The sequence below is a fragment of the Schistocerca cancellata genome, chromosome 8 (assembly GCF_023864275.1).
Source record: "Schistocerca cancellata isolate TAMUIC-IGC-003103 chromosome 8, iqSchCanc2.1, whole genome shotgun sequence".
In the NCBI taxonomy this organism is placed as follows: Eukaryota; Metazoa; Arthropoda; class Insecta; order Orthoptera; family Acrididae; genus Schistocerca; species Schistocerca cancellata.
This window is the reverse complement of record NC_064633.1, coordinates 413,503,738-413,524,046: the sequence shown is the minus strand read 5'-3', so window position 1 is coordinate 413,524,046 and position 20,309 is coordinate 413,503,738. Positions and strand designations below refer to the sequence as shown.

The following is a 20,309-nucleotide window of genomic DNA, read 5'->3' as shown; positions in this document are numbered from 1 at the left end:
CCGAAATATGGGACCGAAATTAGACGTTGAAATGAATGTAAATCTTTTGGAAACTTTTGTTAATGCTAAAGGTGCATAGATAATCGTACCATTTTGTTAAAATTCGCACTGAAAGATGTGCCGACACGGTAGCTCAGCGTGTTCGGTCAGAGAGCTGGCTAGCCTCTGCAATAAAAAAAAAACTGGGTGAAAATATCAACAAACTTCAACGGATGTCATGTGACGTCCGCTACGACGAAATACAACGGACCATAAAAAAAATTGTCAGCGTGACGGACTGCCGTCCTAAGGGCCGCGGGTTCAATTCCCGGCTGGGTCGGGGATTTTCTCCGCTCAGGGACTGGGTGTTCTGTTGTCTTCATCATCATTTCATCCCCATCCGGCGCGCAGGACGCCCAATGTGGCGTCGACTGTAAGAAGACCTGCACCAAGGCGGCCGGACCTTCCCCGTAAGGGGCCTCCCGGCCAATGACGTCAAACCCTCCTTTCCACTTTAATGTCTTTCCTTTCCACTGTAATGTCTTTAAGTAGGGTAGAAAATGATTAATGTGGATACTTATGTTTCACTCTCAATTGGCCTGAAAGTGTCGCTGTGGACTGTTTCTGAAAAATGTTTTTTTCTTATATTTTGCAGAAGTTTGATATTTTCAAACGAAATTTTATAAAAATAAACACATGAAGCATCCTGAAAATGAATCTTAGTTATAATTATTTTCTTAACAGTTTACACACTAAGCCTCTTGTTTTCATCAGTTCATAAAGTATTTGTGATTGAGAACATCCTTTCTGCAATAGCAATAGATCCACGTAGAGCTAGCACAAATGCAGTAACGAGCTACTAATTCTTGCAGCAGTTATCTTGAGATGTAATGAAATTGAAAATGTAAGTCCTCATTCAGTTTGGTTTAATCAAAGAGCGTATTTTCTTTATTCTTTGGGTATAACTACATTTGTTCCCAATTTGGTTATGCTACACGTTTAAAAACACGCAATTTCAAAATATACGGGACGGTTAATGAAATACAAGACAATATAAGTCGCGTATGTATTTCGTCGCCCGCATCTCGTGGTCGTGCGGTAGCGTTCTCGCTTCCCAAGCCCGGGTTCCCGGGTTCGATTCCCGGCGGGGTCAGGGATTTTCTCTGCCTCGTGATGGCTGGGTGTTGTGTGCTGTCCTTAGGTTAGTTAGGTTTAAGTAGTTCTAAGTTCTAGGGGACTTATGACCACAGCAGTTGAGTCCCATAGTGCTCACAAGGGAACATCCCCATCGCACCCCCCTCAGATTTAGTTATAAGTTGGCACAATGGATAGGCCTTGAAAAACTGAACACAGATCAATCGAGAAAACAGGAAGAAGTTGTGTGGAACTATGAAAAAATAAGCAAAATATACAAACTGGGTCGTCCATGCGTAACATAGGCAATATTAAGGGCAACGTGAGGCGAGGAGCGCCGTGGTCCCGTGGTTAGCGTGAACAGCTGCGGAACGAGAGGTCCTTGGTTCAAATCTGCCCTCCACTGAAAATTTTGCTTTCTTTATTTTCGCAAAGTTATGATCTGTCCGTTCGTTCATTGACGTCTCTGTTCACTGTAATAAGTTTAGTGTCTGTGTTTTGCGACCGCACCGCAAAACCGTGTGATTAGTTGACGAAAGGACGTGCCCCTCCAATGGGAACCGAAAACATTTGATCGCAAGGTCATAGGTCAACCGATTCCTCCACAGGAAAACACGTCTGATATTTTGTATACGACACTGGTGACAGCATGTGCGTCACATGACAGGAATATGTTGTCAACCCACCTAACTAGTACACTTGGCGAATGGGTGAAAAGTTTCTTCTACCTTGCCCGATTTAGGTTTTCCTGTGGATGTAATAATCACTCCAAAAAAAGTGATGAAAACATAAGAGTTTTTCACATAAACTGAAAATAAAAAGTTAAAATTTTCGGTCGAGGGAAGATCTGAACCAAGGACCTCTCTTTCTGCAGCTGTTCACGCTAATCACGGGACCACGGAGCTCCTCGCCTTACAGTGCTCTTAATATTGCTTATCTTACGCATGGACGACCCAGTTTGTATATTTTGCTTATTTTTTCATAGTTCCATACAACTTCTTCCTGTTTTCTCGATCGATCTGTGTTCAGTTTTTCAAGGCCTATCCACTGTGCCAACTTATAACTAAATCTGAGGGGGGTGCGATGGGGATGTTCCCTTGTCAGAGCCATTTGAACCATTTTTTTTGTTTTCGTCGTGATAACGAAACACTGAAGCTAAATTAGGGACGATTCTGTAAAATGCGGGAGGCCTAGTCAGCCTCCCGTAGCGAAGCAGCAGCAAGAACTTCAGTGTCGAACTTGAATGCGCTGTGCAGGCAACAGCTGTGTGAACTAAACACAGGTAGCCATATATGTGGTGTCACACAAGGTTCCATCTTAGGGCCCTTACTTTTTCTTTTGTTTGTCAATGACCTTCCAACAGTAACATTACCAGATCACAAGTTTTTGCTTGTTTGCAGATGATATAAACATGTCAATAAATAGCAAACCAGATATAGGCTTAGATAGACCAACTAGTGAAATTTTCATGGACTGTAATAAATGATTCTATTACCTGACATCGTCAGTGAAGCAGGAGCCAATCTTCCATATCTGTGAATGCAGTATACTTTTAGAACTGTTTATTGCCAACACCGCAAGTCTTGTTACATGACGATGTGCCACTGTGACAATAGCATGTGTTTGAGTAACGGAACGAGGGAGAGGCTACTCCTCGCCAGCAGAAGATAGGAACACAGGGAGCAGGCTTACTTCTCCCGGTTAATTCATAAACCGTATTTCTTTTTTTTTCTGGTCAATTTCTCTCACCTCTCTGTGGGCCTTCGTCCTTGGTGGCCCATTTCACCAACCCCTCGCTAGTGCCCTGCCATGTAGGTAAGGGAACTTTACCATTGGTATATGTTCCCCTAGTATTGTCATTCCTTCTTCCAAATTTTATTTCACTGCTTCCTCGCCATAAATTTGAGCAGTCGTGATAAGCTGCAACCCTGGCTTACACCCGTCTTGGACTTATACTTCTTTAGTTTCCACTTTCATTAATTTTGATTTTCTATGGGATCCACCTTGAGCAAAACAGTTTTCTGTTCTTTTACCCAGACATGTTTCCCTGACGTTACAGCATCATCAGTGGGTTTTTATTTTCTTTCTTGTTACCACATGCTGTTCTTTGTGTTTTGCTCAAGGCGGATCCCATCCAAAACCAGATTTATTTGTAAACAAGCACGGACACAAGAGCTTGAACCTAAAGATGAATATTCCGTTTTTATTATTTGCATTTGAGTTTCATGCGTGTTGCGGTTCATAAGCTTGCTTATGTACGTACTTTAGCCTTGATGTATTGCTAACATCTTATTGCGTATTACATTGTCGAAGAAATTTGTCTAGGTCCAAATGCTAGAAGGGTATCCTGGTTGTGCTTTGTTCCATTAGTAAGAGCATTAGTAACAGCCAAGCAAACCTTTGGTAATTTTCACTGCCAATATTTGTACCGGTGCATAAGTTTCACTCACTCGGCAGTAGCGAAGTGTAAATTATCGCCGCGCGGAGTGGCCCCGCGGTTAGAGGCGCCGAGTCACTGATTGCGCGGCCCCTCCCACCGGAGGCTCGAGTCCTCCCTTGGGCGTGGGTGGTGTTGTTCTTAGTATAAGTTAGTTTAAGTAGTGTGTAAGCCTAGGGACCGATGACCTCAGCAGTTTGGTCCCATAGGAATTCACACACATTTGATTTGATTTTGTAAATTATCCTGCAGTTTTAAATGCAATACCCTCTGTAAAATATTTACCAACAGACAGAGGTCACGTTTCTAAAGGTTTAACCTTGTATACAGAGAGCTGCCAAAGAGCTGTTTGTAGAGACGCCCAATGATACGGTGCATGTGAAACGTGTCACGCCACAGTACAAACTAGGAGCCTCTTCTTCCACTATTTCCATTAAATATAAAAAAAAAAACAGTCCGAACAGGCCACGAAAACGCTGAAGACCCGGACGGTCACCCATCTAAGTGTTAACCAAGCCCGACAGCGCTTAACGGCGATGATCTAACTGGAGTCGGGTGTTACCACTGCGGCAAGGCTGTTGACTCATTGAGTGTAACCTTTGCGGCAAATTGCGATTCTTTTGTCCTGAATGTTGCGTGCCTTTGTGGAAGCAGCTGACGAAATAAACGATGTAACGCCATCTTGTCTCTAGCGTGTAATGAAATTACTCTCCACCATGCTCTATCATAAACTGCAGTTACTAGCGGTCGTTCATGTAAAAGGGTAGACATCTAAAGCGGATAGTGTGACGTACATATTGTTCAGAGCGGAACGGCATTATTTCAGTTTTCACTATCTTCGCAGTTCTGTCCAGCTATGCATCAACGCAGTAGACATGCGCCAGCAAAGCGCCGATAACCGCTTCGCTATCAGGAAGCCACTTCCAGGCTTCCTGTGCGTTTCTAGGAGTTGGCACAGTGGTCTGTGCGGGATATTTCCCAACGCTTTTCTGTGTAAATATGGGTATGGCAGATCGGGGATATGCAGACATAAGTGAATGGAGCGGGAAGAAGATCTAATAACTAATACAGCGGAAGGTACCCTCTGCCATGCACTTCACAGCGATTTGAAGTGTATACGCGTAGAAGTCAATCTCTAGTATGTCTCAGAGGGTGGCTGCTGCAATGTTACCATTATGCGTTAATGACTTAGCGGGTTAGCTGCAATCTCAATTTTCTCAGATGATGCAGTTTTCTATCTGGAAATTCTCTTCGGTGAAATATGCATTCCTATCCAATTAAATCTCGACATAATATTGTGCCCCAAAGACTACCTATTGGTTCTTAAGGTTAGGTGCCGAAGTTGTTCGCTTCACGAAACGTAAAAGTGCTTTTCTTTGAGTACACCATTAATAAATCATAGGTATTCATTCGTGTCAGACGAACGTTTGGGAGCAATAGTTTGTATGGATGAGAAGTGGAACGACTATATATCCTCAGCTGTAGTCAAAATGAATGACAATCCATGGTTCATTGGTAGAGTACTAGGAAATTGCAATTAGTCCGCAATAGAAGAAATGCCTACAACACTTATTCAGTTCATACTTGAATACTGCCCAAATGTATGGGTGGATGGTTGACAGTTTTGTTTGACTGATGAGAGAGGACATCAGATACGTTGAGAAATCTATCCTGGCAGCCACTCAAATAAAACTGTCACAAATTTCGCGATAACCTCCCTTTGAAAACGTCAACAACAGTCTATGAGAGAAGAAAATACGAATATTCTTTACCCCCCCCCCTTACAAATCTAACCCGTAGAAATCGTGGAAATAAAATTGTCCAAATAAGTGACACAAAATCCCTCATTTTTAGCACGCTTCAACCGTGAAAGTACGGGAATAATGATTTTTGTGGACTCTGCCCATAATTTATTAGTTACGAGTTGCAGAATAAAGCTGAGGAAATCACGAAAACAGTAAGAAATTAAGGAGATCGGATTTGGACAAGTTGAAGAAAAAAGGGAGCGTTATGCAACTGAAAAGGGGAAAGGGAATGCAAGAGAAAATGATATCGTTTCTTTGAGAGATGAAACGCTGAAGGAAGCAGAAAAAAACCATGCAAAAAGACGAAGACTAAACAGAAATTTGTGGCTAGCACCTATTACTAAATTTGGTGCTGTAGTAGTAGATCGCTTTTGGGAAGGAATGTTCACTTTACATGTACCAGTGCAGCTTGCTTCGACTGTTTGTTTTGTTTTGCTTACAAGATGGCAGAATTTCTTCACTTTATCCATAATATTGGCCCCAATTATTTCTGTTGCTACTTAATACTGTATTATTTCTTTGTTTACCTCTGAATCCATATTCTGTACTCTGTAGTGTTTTCAATAACTCAGCAGGTTCTGTAATGCTTCACTTCCACAGAGAACAGCAATGCAATCGGCGAATATTATCATTGTTGTCCATTCACCCTAAATTTTTCTACCTGAACCCTTCTTTTATTTCCATCGTTGCTTCTTAGATTCTAAAGTAAGACGGAAAAAAGTACATTCCTGCCTTGCATCATATTAATCCGAGCGCTTCCCTTTTGGTCTTACATACCCATTGTTACTTCTTGCTTCGTGCACATTTTACATATTACCTATCAAAAGCCGGCCGTGGTGGCCGTGCGGTTCTAGGCACTTCAGTCCGGAACCGCGTGACTGCTACGGTCGCAGGTTCGAATCCTGCCTCGGGCATGGGTGTGTGTGATGTCCTTAGGTTAGTTAGGTTTAAGTAGTTCTAAGTTCTAGGGGACTGATGACCTCAGATGTTGAGTCCCATAGTGCTCAGAGCCATTTTTGAACCTATCAAATACGTCTACTTTTTGCCTCTTTCTTCGTGAGATACATGTCGGAGAAAGCAATATGTTGGTTGAATCTTGTAGGGACCTATGTTTTCCAAATCTGAACATTACAGCAAGTTCTGCTGCACAACGCCTCTCTCGTAGTGTCTGCCACTGGAGGTGGGTGGGCATCTTCGCGACGCGTTCGTTATTCCAAAACGAATCCGTTACGAAACGTGCCACTCTTCTTTGGGTCTTCTCTATTTCCTCTGTCAGTGCTACCTGTTAAGGGTTCCTGAATAAGGAGATAATGTCGGTCGACAAGAATTTCGTAAGATGCTTCCTTTGTAGATGGACTATGTTTCCCGAGGATTTTTGCAATGAATCATAGGCATATGTCTTTCCTATTATTAGTTTTGTATGGTCATTCCACATTAACCCATATGTGCCCACTGGATCGATAACAACCCTGCTGCGGCCCAACAGATTCATGATATTTTTCTCACTGATCAGGTCAGAAGAAGATGCGAGTTTTGTAAGAATAAAACTGTCGCATGTAATATAAACTTTCTTGACAAATGCTTTACAGAGTTTCCTGCATAATGATATTATGATTTAGATTCCTCATGTACACTGTGTGATCAAAAGTATCCGGACATATGGCTGAAAATCACTTACAAGTTCGTGGCGCCCTCCATCGTTAATGTGGAATTCAGTATAGTGTTGGCTCACCCTTAGCCTTGATGACAGCTTCCACTGTCGCAGGCATACGCTCACTCAGGTGCTGGAAGAATTCTTGGGGAATGATTGCCCATTCTTCACGGAGTGCTGCACTGAGGAGAGGTATCGATGTCGGTCGGTGAGGGCTGGCACGAACTCGGTGTTCCAAGACATCCCAAAGGTGTTCTATTGGATTCTGTGCAGGCCAGTCCATTACAGGGATGTTATTGTCGTGCGTTATGAACAGGTGCTCAACTGTGCTGAAAGATGCAATCGCCATCTCCGAATTGCTCATCAACAGTAGGAAGCAAGAAGGTCCTTAAAACATCAGTGTAGGCCGGTGCTGTGATAGTGACACGCAAACCAAGAAGGGGTGCAAGCCCCCTCCTTGAAAAACACAATCACACCATGACACCACCGCCTCCGAATTTTACTGTTGGCACTACACACGCTAGCAAATGACGTTCACCGGGCATTCGCCATATCCACACCCTGCCATCGGATCGCTACATTGTGTACTGTGATTCGTCACTCCACACAACATTTTTCCACTGTTCAATCGTCCAATGTTTGCGATCCTTACACCAAGCGAGGCGTCGTTTGGCATTTACCGGCGTGATGTGTGGCTTACGAGCAGCCGCTCGACCATGAAATCCAAGTTTTCTCACCTCCCGCCTAACTGTCATAGTACTTGCAGTGGATCCTGACGCAGTTTGGAATTCCTGTATGATGGTCTGGATGGATGTCTGCCTATTACACAATACGACTCTCTTCAACTGTCGGCGGACTCTGTCAATCAACAGACGAGGTCGGCCTGTACGCTTTTCTGCTGTACGTGTCCCTTCACTTTCCCACTTCACCATCACATTGCGAACAGTGGACCTAGGGATGTTTACGAGTATGGAAATGTCGCGTACAGACGTATGACCCAAGTGACACCTAATCACCTAACTACGTTCGAAGTCCGTGAGTTCCGCGGAGTGCCCCATTCTGATCTGTCACGATGTCTAATGACTACAGAGATCGCTGATATGAGAGTACGTGGCAATAGGTGGCAGCACAATGCACCTAATACGAAAAACGTTTGTTTTTGGTGTGTCCGGATACTTTTGATCTCATAGTGTACCAGGTATGATTACTTAATAGTTCATAGATTGTAATAATAAAAGCTAATTATCTAATTCTTCATAATAAACACCGATAAGCGTAAAATATGATTTATTTTGATTATTCCTGTTCCAAGTAGTGTACAACTTTATGCGCCCTTGGGGTCAATGTCGACTCACTGAAAAAAAAACAACACCATTTTCAATTCACAACTATAAGTTACTCTTACAGCTGTTGTCTGTGGCCAATAATAAGTAACATTTGTGAAAATCATAAAAATCAGTGTTGAAAAAAGTTCTAAGCATGTATGGGATAAAGCTCTCCTTATGCACACTCCTAGATATGTAATGGATTTGACTGATTCCAGTGATTGTTCGGCAATCGTGTAACCACACAAGCGGTCTTCCCGCATTTTTACGTGCAATACGTTAGATCTTTCTATGCTGAAGGCCGGCTGTGAACCCCTCGTCTTCAAACCAACATCCATTCTGGGTTAGTCATGAAGTCTTAATCACCTCACAATTAAATCAAGCTGCGACCGTGGAACGTGGTGAAGGTGTTAGTCTTCCTCTACGTAAAGTGACGAGGAAAACATTATGACCACCTGCTTAATAGCTTGTTTGTCCGTCTTTGGAACGAAATACACCACTGATTCTGCGTGTCAGGGATCCTACAGTGTTGGTAGGTTTGTGGAGATATGTAGTATTAGATGTCTACGCGCAGGTCTCACAATTCGCGCAAATTACGGGCCACTGATTTGCGTACAAGGCGATGGCGCCCAGTAGCGAAGTAGATGGGCTCCATAGGATTTACATCAGGTGAATTTGGTCGCTGGGACATCAATGTGAGTTCACTATAATGCTCCTCAAACCACTGTAGTAGCACGGTTCTGGCTTCGAGACACGGGCAATTATACTGCTGACTGATGAAAGATGACGGCCGGCCGCGGTGGACTTGCGGTTCTAGGTGCTCAGTCCGGAACCGCACGACTGCTACGGTCGCAGGTTCGAATCCTGCCTCGGGCATGGATTTTTGTGATGTCCTTAGGTTAGTTAGGTTTAAGTAGTTCTAAGTTCAAGGGGACTGATGACCACAAGTGCTCAGAGCCATTTGAACCATTTGAAAGATGACGTCGCCGTTGGGGAAGACACCATGCTGCCAGCGTGTCTTCGACTACTACCACAGGTCCCATGCAAGCACAGGAGAATGTCTCCCATAGCATAATACTGCTCCCAGCAGCCTGCGACCGTGGCGCGCTGCACGTTTCGAACCGCCCTTCACCTCGATGACGCCGTTTGCGGAGACGACCAACGACCGAGTGTAACAAAAATGTGATTCACCCAAAGAGCCGACACATTTCCCTGGGTCGACGGTCTAGTCCCAATAGTCCCGTACCCACTGCAGTCGTAGTTAACGATGTCGTTGGGTCAACATGTGAATACGTAGGGGTGGTCTGCTGCGGAGCTCCATGTTCAACAATGTACGATGAACAGTGTGCTCCGAAACACTTTTGCGTGCACCAGCATTGTACTCTTGTGCCAGAGATGCCACAGATCACCATGTATCCTACTTTGCAGAGCAGACAAATCTCTGAATCCCACGTTCTGTGAACAGTCTTAGACGTCCAACCATTTAGTGTCTAGTGGTAATTTCGCTGTCCTATCTCTTTCCGCAGAAGCTCAAGACAGTAGCACGTGAACATTCGACCAGCTTCGCCTTTTTCGAGATACTCATTCACAGGTTCCGCGCAGTAATAATCTGCCATTTGTCAGAATCGTTAATCTCAATGGATTTCTCCATCTGTAACCCATATCGTCGCTAGGATGATCCCCGTCCGTGTCTGCTCCGCTTACATACTTTTGCTATCGCATAACGTGCCTGCAACACTACCAGGCGGCAGTGATCGTAATGTTTTGGCTGATATCTGTATTCACCCTTCAGTGAGATTATTTTTCTGTACGATGGAAAACATAGCGGAGACTCTGGGTCTTCGTTTCGATCGTTAAGGGCTCGTTCCACCTAGAGTCTCCTCCTCCTTCAATCTGGGAGTACGTGCCATAAAGTGGTGTGTCATGCCAAGAAAATACGGGGCTCGAGCGGGGTGGGGGTTTGGGTAGAATTTGATAGTCGAAAGAAGCAGCATGTGTGAATGTGCCCGGTACAAAATCAGATGGGGCATTGTCGTGGACGGAGAACACCCTGTCCAACTGGTTCCCGCGACGCTTTGCCTTTAAAGCCTCCTGTAATCATGTCAGGAGGTTAATCACTTTCACCGTCATTTTTCCTGATGATGGTTGGGCCTTCGTCTTTTTCGGCGGTGGTGAATACACTTATTTCCACTGCTTGCTTTGCTACTTTAACTCTGGTCATAGCGATACACCCACAATACATCCGTGGTGATTAAGGGACTAAAGAAGCCTTCTGGATTGGCCTGACTCCGCTGCATTTCCACAGATGATTCAGTTCTGCATGTTTTTCATGGTTATGAACAGCCGCGAAACCTAACGGGCGGCGATGTCTGTCGTGTAGAAAAGGTCGTGCAAGATTTTGGAAATCAAACCATGACTGATATTCACCTTTTCCACCATCTCTGCGTTTATGAGACGCCCCTCCTCAAGCACCAGGGCTTTGACTTCTCTTGACGTTTCCTGTTCTTGGTTATATCGGCTCGTTGTAGGGCTGGGAAATACCGCTCGATTAACACCGACACCGGTATTTTAGTTCAACGTAACCGGTATTTTTTGGTCGCGGCTATAACATTTACTTTTTATTTATTACTACTAACATAAACCGTTTTTAAAAACGAAGATTTTTATGCGTAAACCTTTCAGTACTTTGAAATATTGCGCTATTATAGAAAATGAGAAAAGCAATCAGTGCTATTTCACTAACAGTACCGACAGAAACGAGCAAGACACATGGCATAAGAATCTGCATTAGTGGACCACAATATTATTGCACCTGGGGGTGAGGGCACTTTGGTCGGATTATCGCCAGTTTTTATCGTGATATTTCACGAGGAGATGCTGAAACACTTGATAGTATACGCGCAACTGTCTTGTAATCATTCACAACGCGACGCCTTTTCCTTCGTCACCACCTTACTTGCTCACTGTGACGTCACCGTCTGTTGTCGGTAGCGGCCACGGCAGGCCAGGTGCAGCAATATCGTGGTCGAGTAGTACAGCACTGCTGAGACAACAGCGCTCCCGTTGGACGAAGTACGTTGTCAGTGTTGCCGGTGTGATAGCTGCACGGGACGCCTCGATGGTTTCTCGTAACTCAATCAGTGCAGCTGGCTTTTGTTGATAAACTTCACTTTTCAAGGTCCCCCGTGGGTAGAAGTCAAGAGGTGTAAGTTCTGGAGACCATGCTGGGTAATCGACAGCTGCTCTTCGATCTCTTCATCATCCACATAGATTTTCATCCAATTAGGTTTGACGTCTCTGTGGTAGTGAGGCGGAGCGCCATATTGTTGTAAGTAAAATCTTTCATTCCCAAACACCTCTCGGATGGCAGGTAAAATCGATGTTTGCAGTATATGAAGATACACCTCACCAGTTACGGTACCTTCAAAGAAGAATGGGCCAATAAGACCACTCGATGACAGACAACGCCACACGTTAACACCTTGTAGATTAACATGTTCGTTCACTTGAACATGAAGATTTTCAGGAGATCAGTACACGTAGATGTGGCGATTTGCAGTACCGTTCAGTTTGAATTATGCCTCGTCAGACCAGATTACCATCTCTGCAAACCGTTCATCCTCGAGAAGCGTGACTTCAAACCTCTCGCCAGTACTCCATCCTTCTATACGGGTCGACCTCGTTCACAGCGTGCTGCGATTTGATTGTTCACTTTCCACTTTGCAGCGTTCAGAAGTAGTCTTCGCTTGATCGGCTTACCCCACTTTCACGTGTACCCTACTTCACAGATTTTTGAGATGATCTAGTAAAATGTTGCAACACGGCAGCGCTGGAAGCTGGACATGTTGATGTTTTGGTCAGCCAGACCTTTCCTTATGCCCATACTGAACAGTACCGTCAGCTTCAAATTTATCGCTAGTACGAAAAATTGTTGTATGTGTTGGTGGCTGAGCTCCATACACATTCCGCCATTGCTGTTGTGCCTCCATCATGTTTTCGTACTTCTTGTATCACTTCAGTATGGTCTAGCATTGCTCAGACGACAGTCTTACTTCATTCATTGCTGCATTGTCATCTGGAAAACGTGCACCAAGATCAGTTGAGAAAACAATGGACTACGCTGCTGCTCAAAATTGCAACGATATATCATTTTGTTCCAAAGATTTAACTATCAAAGAATGGCATTTTTCTGGGCCCGTCTGTAGTACAGTGTGGCATCACAGGGAGCGCTGCACAGCGTGTCACAGCCTCTCTGTGTATAATCTCTCCCTTTGATTAAAACTTGATGATTTTTCCCTCTTAGTGTCGGTGTAGAGCACTTTGAGATAAGAAAGTTTTCGCGGTCTGGGATACTGAGTGGCGCACCCTCAGTACCCCAAACAAACTCTGTGTTATCAAGGAGACAATGAATGTGTGGCGGTCATCCATGCGAGCTACTTTCAAGGACTCTGTTGTCCTTTGCTGGCTCCACAACAGCCATATTTGGCTAACACACGGTCACCACCTCCTTCACGAGGTGTCGCTGTGGCTCCCATATAACTGTCGTCCACCTCTTGTTGGACTGCCCAATTTTAGCCACTATGTAGCGATATGTTAACCTTCCCAATACCCTACCTACGGTGTTGGGCGACTATGCCTCAACGGCTGATTTAGTTTTACGTTTTATTCGGTAGGGTGGTTCTTATCATACTATCTAAGGTTGGAAGTCTGGCCTACTCTCCCAGGCCACCAGCCTCCCTCCCTTTTACCTCTTTATCACTTTTACTTTGGATTTTGTTTGCCTTGTTGTGCGTCTTTTTCCTGTGTGTGTTCTTCTCGCCTTGTATTTTAGGCTGACGATTTTGTATGTTGCAGAGTGGCTGGCTCATCCTTTTTATCTTTGTGATCAGCCAGCCCAAGCCATCTGCTATATGACTTTAATACCTTCCTCTAACCTTTTCTTGTACGCTTCCTCCTTTGGTCCGCTTCTGTCGTTTTCTCTTTCGGTGTGCTTCCCCGTTAGTTTTGCCCGCTTTACCTCCCCAACTCCTTTGTTTTTAGTTGTTTTACGAAAGGCTATTTGCAATTTGTACAGAAACCAGATGGCAGTTATGAGTCGAGGGACATGAAAGGGAAGCGCAGTGGTTGGGAAGGGAGTGAGACTGGGTTGTAGCCTCTCCCTGATGTTATTCAATCTGTATATTGAGCAAGCAGTAAAGGAAACAAAAGAAAAATTCGGAGTAGGTATTAAAATACATGGAGAAGGAATAAAAACTTCGAGGTTCGCCGATGACATTGTAATTCTATCAGAGACAGCAAAGGATCTGGAAGAGCAGTTGAACGGAATGGACAGTGTCTTGAAAAAGAGGATATCAGATGAACATCAACAAAAGAAAAACGAGGATAGTGGAATGTAGTCGAATTAAGTTGGGTGATGCTGAGGGAATTAGATTACTACTTAAAGTAGTAAAGGATTTTTGCTATTCGCGGAGCAAAATAACTGATGATGGTCGAAGTAGAGAGGATATAAAATGTAGACTGGCAATGGCAAGGAAAGCCTTTCTGAACAAGAGAAATTTGTTAACATCGAGTATAGATTTAAGTGTCCGGAAGTCGTTTCTGAAAGTATTTGTATGGAGCGTAGCCATGTATGGAAGTGAAACATGGGCGATAAATAGCTTGGACAAGAAGAGAATAGAAGCTTCCGAAATGTGGTGCTACAGAAGAATGCTGAAGATTAGATGGGTAGATCACATAACTAATGAGGAGGTATTGAATAGAATTGGGTAGAAGATAAGTTTGTGGCACAAATTGACTAGAAGAAGGGATCAGTTGTTAGGACATGTTCTGAGGCATCAAGGGCTCACCAATTTAGTATTGGAGGGCAGCGTGGAGGTCAAAAATCGTAGAGGGAGACCAAGAGATGAATACACTAACAAGGGAACCTCCCCATCGCACCCCCCTCAGATTTAGTTATAAGTTGGTACAGTGGATAGGCCTTGAAGCAAAATATACAAACTGAGTAGTCCATGGGCAAGATATGGAACATCAAGGATAGCCTGAGCTCAGGAGCGCCGTGGTCCCGTGGTTAGCGTGAGCAGCTGCGTAACGAGAGGTCCTTGGTTCAAGTCTTCCCTGGAGTGAAAATTTCACATTCCTTATTTTCGCAAAGTTATGATCTGTCCTTTCGTTCATTGACGTCTCTGTTCTCTGTAAGCTTAGTGCCTGTGTTTTGCGACCGCACCGCAAAGCAATGCGATTAGTATACGAAAGGACGTGTCTCTCCAATGGGAACCGAAAACATTTGATCGCAAGGTCATAGGTCAACAGATTCCTCCACAGGAAAACACATCTGATATATTCAATACGACACTGGTGACGGCATGTGCGTCACATGACAGGAATATGTTGTCGACCCACCTAACTTGTACACTTGGCGAATGGGTAACAAGATTCTTCTACCTTGCCCGATTTTGGTTTTCTTGTGGATGTGATAATCACTCCCAAAAAAGTGATCGCATCGGACGGACGGACAGATAATAATTGTCTGAAAATAAAAAATTAAACTTTACACTCGAGGGAAGACTTGAACCAAGGACCTCCCATTCCGCAGCTGCTCACGCTAACGACGGGTCCACGGCGCTCCTCAGACCACACTGTCCTTGATGTTGCCGATGTTGCGCATGGACTACTCAGTTTGTATATTTTGCTTATTTTTTTCATAGTTCCACATAACTTCTTCCTGTTTTCTCGATTGATCTGTGTTCAGTTTTTCAAGGCCTATCCACTGTGGCAACTTATAACTAAATCTGAGGGGGGGGGGGGCGATGGGGAGGTTCCCTTGTAAGCAGATTCAGAAGGATGTAGGTTGCAGTAAGTACTGGGAGATGAAGAAGCTTGCACGTGATAGAGTAGCATGGAGAGCTGCATCACACCAGTCTCAGGACTGAAGACCCCAACAACAACAACAACAAATGGTTCAAATGGCTCTGAGCACTATGGGTCTTAACTTCTAAAGTCATCAGTCCCCTATAACTTAGAACTACTGAAACGTAACTAACCTAAGGACATCACACACATCCATGCCCGAGGTAGGATTCGAACCTGCGATCGTAGCGGTCGCGCGGTTCCAAATTGTAGCGCCTAGAACCGCTCGACCACTTCGGCCGGCCAACAACAACAACCCCGAGACTTGTTTGCTTGTGGAAAAAGGGACGGATTACCTTGTACTTTGGTCCCTTTATACCCCAACCAAACTAAGAGCGCCTTCTGCTGTTGCAGGTGAAGGTGTACCGCACGTCGCTGGAGCACTTCGCGGTGGTGTTCCCGCAGAAGAAGGTGTGCCGGCCGCTGGGCGTGGTGAACCTGCGGCACGCGACCGTGTCCCGGCCAGAGGGCGCGCCGCTCGCCTTCAGCGTACGCCACAAGGGCTGCGACGCGGCGGATGCGAGCCTCACGTTCGTGGCGGCGACGGCGCGGGACCTGGACTCGTGGCTGGAGGCGTTCAGCCCCGCCGCCCCCTCGTCCCCCAGTGCAGCGGCCGCCGCCGCCCCCTGCCCCTTGCCTGCCGTCGCCGAGGACGAGGAGCTGTAGTCCGCCCGAGACATCACCCCACACTACCTGCACTACTCTCGCCCCGGTGCCCATCTGCTGTATCTGCCTGCAGCCTGCTCACAGCTGGAGAGTCTGCAGAGGTCCTACGTGTCGTCACGTGCGCGGGGATACCCTGGAGAACTCTCTATTGCACGTGAAAGAGTCGTCGCTCAACTGATTTCCCTTTCCTTTAACCCTTCGAGGAGAGTGGATAAGCGACAGAGAGAAGGTAGGTTATGCGAACTGTAGTCAGCCACTCACTTATTGCGTTCCTGAGTGTAGGGACCGAGACCCGCAACAAATACACAGCCCAGAGGATTTGGCAAAGTGTGTAGCTTGCCACAATTTTTTCTGCAGTCTTTCTAAATGTGATGTGGTGTATCAGGGACACAAAAAAGTGCACAGGAGCTGCAAATTTGTGCAGGAATAATATAGTAACTGCAGATTATATCAGACTAAGAAGAGTGAGCAGTTGTTTTACAGTGTGAAATTGATGTAACAACAGGGCTGCAGACAATATGCATGTCATGATCGAAAATTGAAGGAATATACAGGGACCGGTTACTTACTCCAAAACAAGAAAAAAAGTCTAGTAAACAAGGGCTCTAAAAAGCATAACTTAAGAACACTGACCATTTGTTCAGTAGATGAGATATGTTTACACTAGTGAAGATAAACAAATGCTGATAGCTCTTAAGGTATCCATTTTAGAGCCCATGTTTACTAGACATTTTCTAATTAAGGAACCTGTCCCTAAAGTTTTTTGACGTTTTTGGTGTACACTAGATATGCTCCCATCAGGTAATGTCTTATTGGGTACTATTATTGTGTAAATTTTACCAGTGAGATGGTATCTGACTAACTTTCCATACTCTCCATTTGATGAACCACTTAATGGCAGAAACACAAAGAACAAGAACTGTTATCTGATACTGTACCAGAAAAGTTTCATTACAAAAAATGGTTCAAATGGCTCTGAGCACTATGGGACGTAACTTCTGAGGACATCAGTCCCCTAGAACTTAGAACTACTTAAACCTAACCAACCTAAGGACATCATAAACATCCATGCCCCAGGCAGGATTCGAACCTGCGACCGTAGCGGTCTCAGTACAAAAACTGTTATTTTTATCTGATATTCCTTGTATGTCTCTAAATTTCTGTAAACTGTTCCATTCTCATTGTACAAGTAATCATAGGCCTTTGTTACTTGGTCATTAAAGGAACACCAAAACTAAATTTAATTGGCCATTTAAATCAACTCAAGAAATGGTAAATACCAAAAATGTTACTGTGGCACTGAAAACACAGCAAGGGAAAGATTCATGACATGCATTTCTGTAGTTCTAGCAAGGTAAGTCCTGTATAACTGGTCCTATTGTTCACTCTGTCCCCTACCTCAGGAATGCTCTGAACTGACCTTTTACGAAGTGCTGCGACAAAAAAATCTGAAGGTGGTATAAGGCAGAGCTGTATCTCATTGTTAGTGCAGCAGAGAGGCAGTTACTTCAAATTTCACAATAAGACAAAAATGCTGCAAGTACCTACTGAAGGAGGTTGTAAACTGAGTCAAGTGTTTATCAAAGATGTGTGCTTCCATACTGAACTGTATTTGAAACACTGTTCATTTCATTCAGATAAGATTATGTGGATGACATATCTTAAAATGTGTCTAATGTATCTTGAATTCTGTAAATGGTTCTGAGCAAATGTTTGTCATTAACACTCACTATAGTATATTGTAATATAATCTTATAGCTTCATCCAATTTTCGTGATGTGCAAGTTCCAGATCTTTGAATAGTGAACTTGGCATGTTAGCACCAACAAAGGTCTCCCCCTTTAACTCTTTAGTTGACATTCATTATTAATACCAGCCAATAGAAGTGAAATGATATATTTCTTGAAAACCTTTCACAATTTCTGAGAGTAATTTTGAAACAATATGTCTGTGAGTTATTCAGATGAGACCAAATTCCAGTTTGACTTACTTGTGGAGTCCCCAGCATTTTTCAAGTAAAACCTTACAGCAGTGTTAAAAGTTATTTCTGTCAAATGCAAGTTCATGTTAAACATTGCAGTTAATCTGTAACTCTTTGTGCTGACTATGACCAAACCAGTAGTAACTCTGAATGTAGTGTTTCATTTTGTATAAAATACTCTTGGTACAACACTAAGTTAAATAGTAAAATGATCTATATACTATACATGTATCAGTCAGTACTGTTTATTTTGGAGGTCACTTTTTCATAGATTATACAAAAAGAAATGTACATAGCATTTATATGAGGAGACTAATTTTATAGTTGAAAATCTCCCGACCAAAACGGTATGTTTTCTATAGGAACAATATTTTCTGTAAATTTTCGACCAATGTAGGTACATTTCTACATGACTGATGTTTTCTCTCTACTAACTTGAGTATATAGGAAGGGTACAGTTATTGTATTGTACATAAACAAATTCTGTAGGTTGATCACAGGCATGTTCCTCTGTAAGGTTTCAGACTTCTATTCGAAGGTGAATTCAAGTTACGTTGACAATGCATAAATTGTATAAATTTAATTTGTATGCTGTTGGGATGCAACAGAATATCTGATGCTTTCTCACTAATACATATACACTTTTGAACTTCAGTGCATTTAAGTAATTTTTACAATTTTTTGTAATTTATATTCAGCAGTTTTCCACTATCATATGTGTTTAATGCAGTACTTCATTGCTGTGATTTGTACTGTTTTAGTTTATTAGCACTTCACATGAATACAAACATGTGGTCTGTCTGTGATAATTATTTTTATAGATTATTTATTATTATGTTGAAGTAGTTTTGATATTTCATGTTTCTGTAGCAATCCTCAGTGGGCTGTCTTTCTTTGTGGTGTACGGAATTTCTTGTCTTGCTTGTCATCAGTATTTGATTTTTTGACTGTTATGTGTGAGAGTTATTTCTGCCACTGAAAGTTAAAATTTTGTTAAATTTATGCCAAAGACTATTTTTGTTGTTTATTTATTGACTTCACTATGTGTTTTGAGCTTTAGCAGTCAACTTTATATTTCAGTGAACACTTGATTGTGTGATTGTTTGTGTAATGTGAATTTTATGGTGTATGTCTTATGTTTGTGAAAACTTGTGCTTTTTATTGTGTAATATATGTATCTGTTTGTCATTAAATCTGTATTAAAAACAACTGGAACTCAAATATATGAAAAAATTTCATTGATAACGTTTTGTACCTCTGTCCATTCCAAAAGAATCACTATTATTGGATAGCACTGCAAAATGATGTTATTATAATACAGCTGAGATACAGTTTTGTGTACAATTCAAACTGATAATTGTATATAATGGTTTTCTTATTTTTAAAACTAATATTAAAGTAATAATTTCTTTTGAGTTTTCTGTTTGCTATTTTTGTGCCTGAATTGGTGTCAGTTTCAGAAAATCAAACAGTTAAAATAAATAAAAGGAAAGTTAATAATCCTGCCACAGAATTAATATGGCTAACTATGAATACAGCAGAAATGGCAGACAACTTTTCCCAACTTACCAAATACAATTTGTAGAAATTTATTTTGCAATTAAATAGCACTGAGTGCATTCTCTAACAAGAAGTCATATTTTCCATATGCGCTGTAAATGTATCATACACAATGATCTTGTCACTAAGTTCTATTGCCAAAGGTATTTCTTAATAAATAATGACTTTGAATACCAAGTTAGCAATCTCAATTTAGAATACGAAGCACACTGTACACTGGAGTATCAATGGAATATACAGGTGACATATCTGTCAAAAGTCAAAATATATTGCAGTTTGATGACAACTGTCTCCATTGCGCATGTGTCACATTAAAAACTGTTACAGAAGTTGTAATTAATCATTTTTGATTTGCAGAGCATCAATTAAATTACTGTAAAACCACCTGAATATTCGAATGAAGTACATGACCATTAAATGATGCGAAGAGCATCATTACTCTAGGGCCGTCCTTTTTATACATGAAATTGTGCAGCCTCAGTGATATACTGCTTGTTCCATTTTTTTTTCAGATGCCACTGCTTTTGAAGACTCTTCAGAATATAATTAATAGTGGAATTAAACTGAAAATTTGTTTTATTTCTACCACAAACACTATAAGCTGATTAGAAAGTACGAAGATTTACCTAAAGTGCAGAAATAGTCCCAGGAAAAGTAACTTAACATACTGCACATATTTTAATTCTCTTATATCTAATAGGATAATATTCTGGGCCCCCCATGAACCATGGACCTTGCCGTTGGTGGGGAGGCTTGCGTGCCTCAGTGATACAGATAGCCGTACCATAGGTACAACCACAATGGAGGGGTAGCTGATGAGAGGCCAGACAAACGTGTGGTTCCTGAAGAGGGGCAGTAGCCTTTT

At 42.8% G+C, this 20,309-nt stretch overlaps 1 protein-coding gene across 1 annotated transcript in view; it reads left to right on the top strand.

Annotated features, from left to right (window-relative positions):
• Positions 1-19,130, top strand: part of LOC126094770 (uncharacterized) — a 28,065-nt gene extending 8,935 nt beyond the window's left edge. The window contains exon 2 of the mRNA XM_049909321.1: positions 15,592-19,130. Within this exon, the coding sequence (XP_049765278.1) occupies positions 15,592-15,903 (312 nt within the window). The 3' untranslated portion in view covers positions 15,904-19,130. The remainder of the gene's footprint in view (positions 1-15,591) is intronic.
• Positions 19,131-20,309: the final 1,179 nt, after the last annotated feature.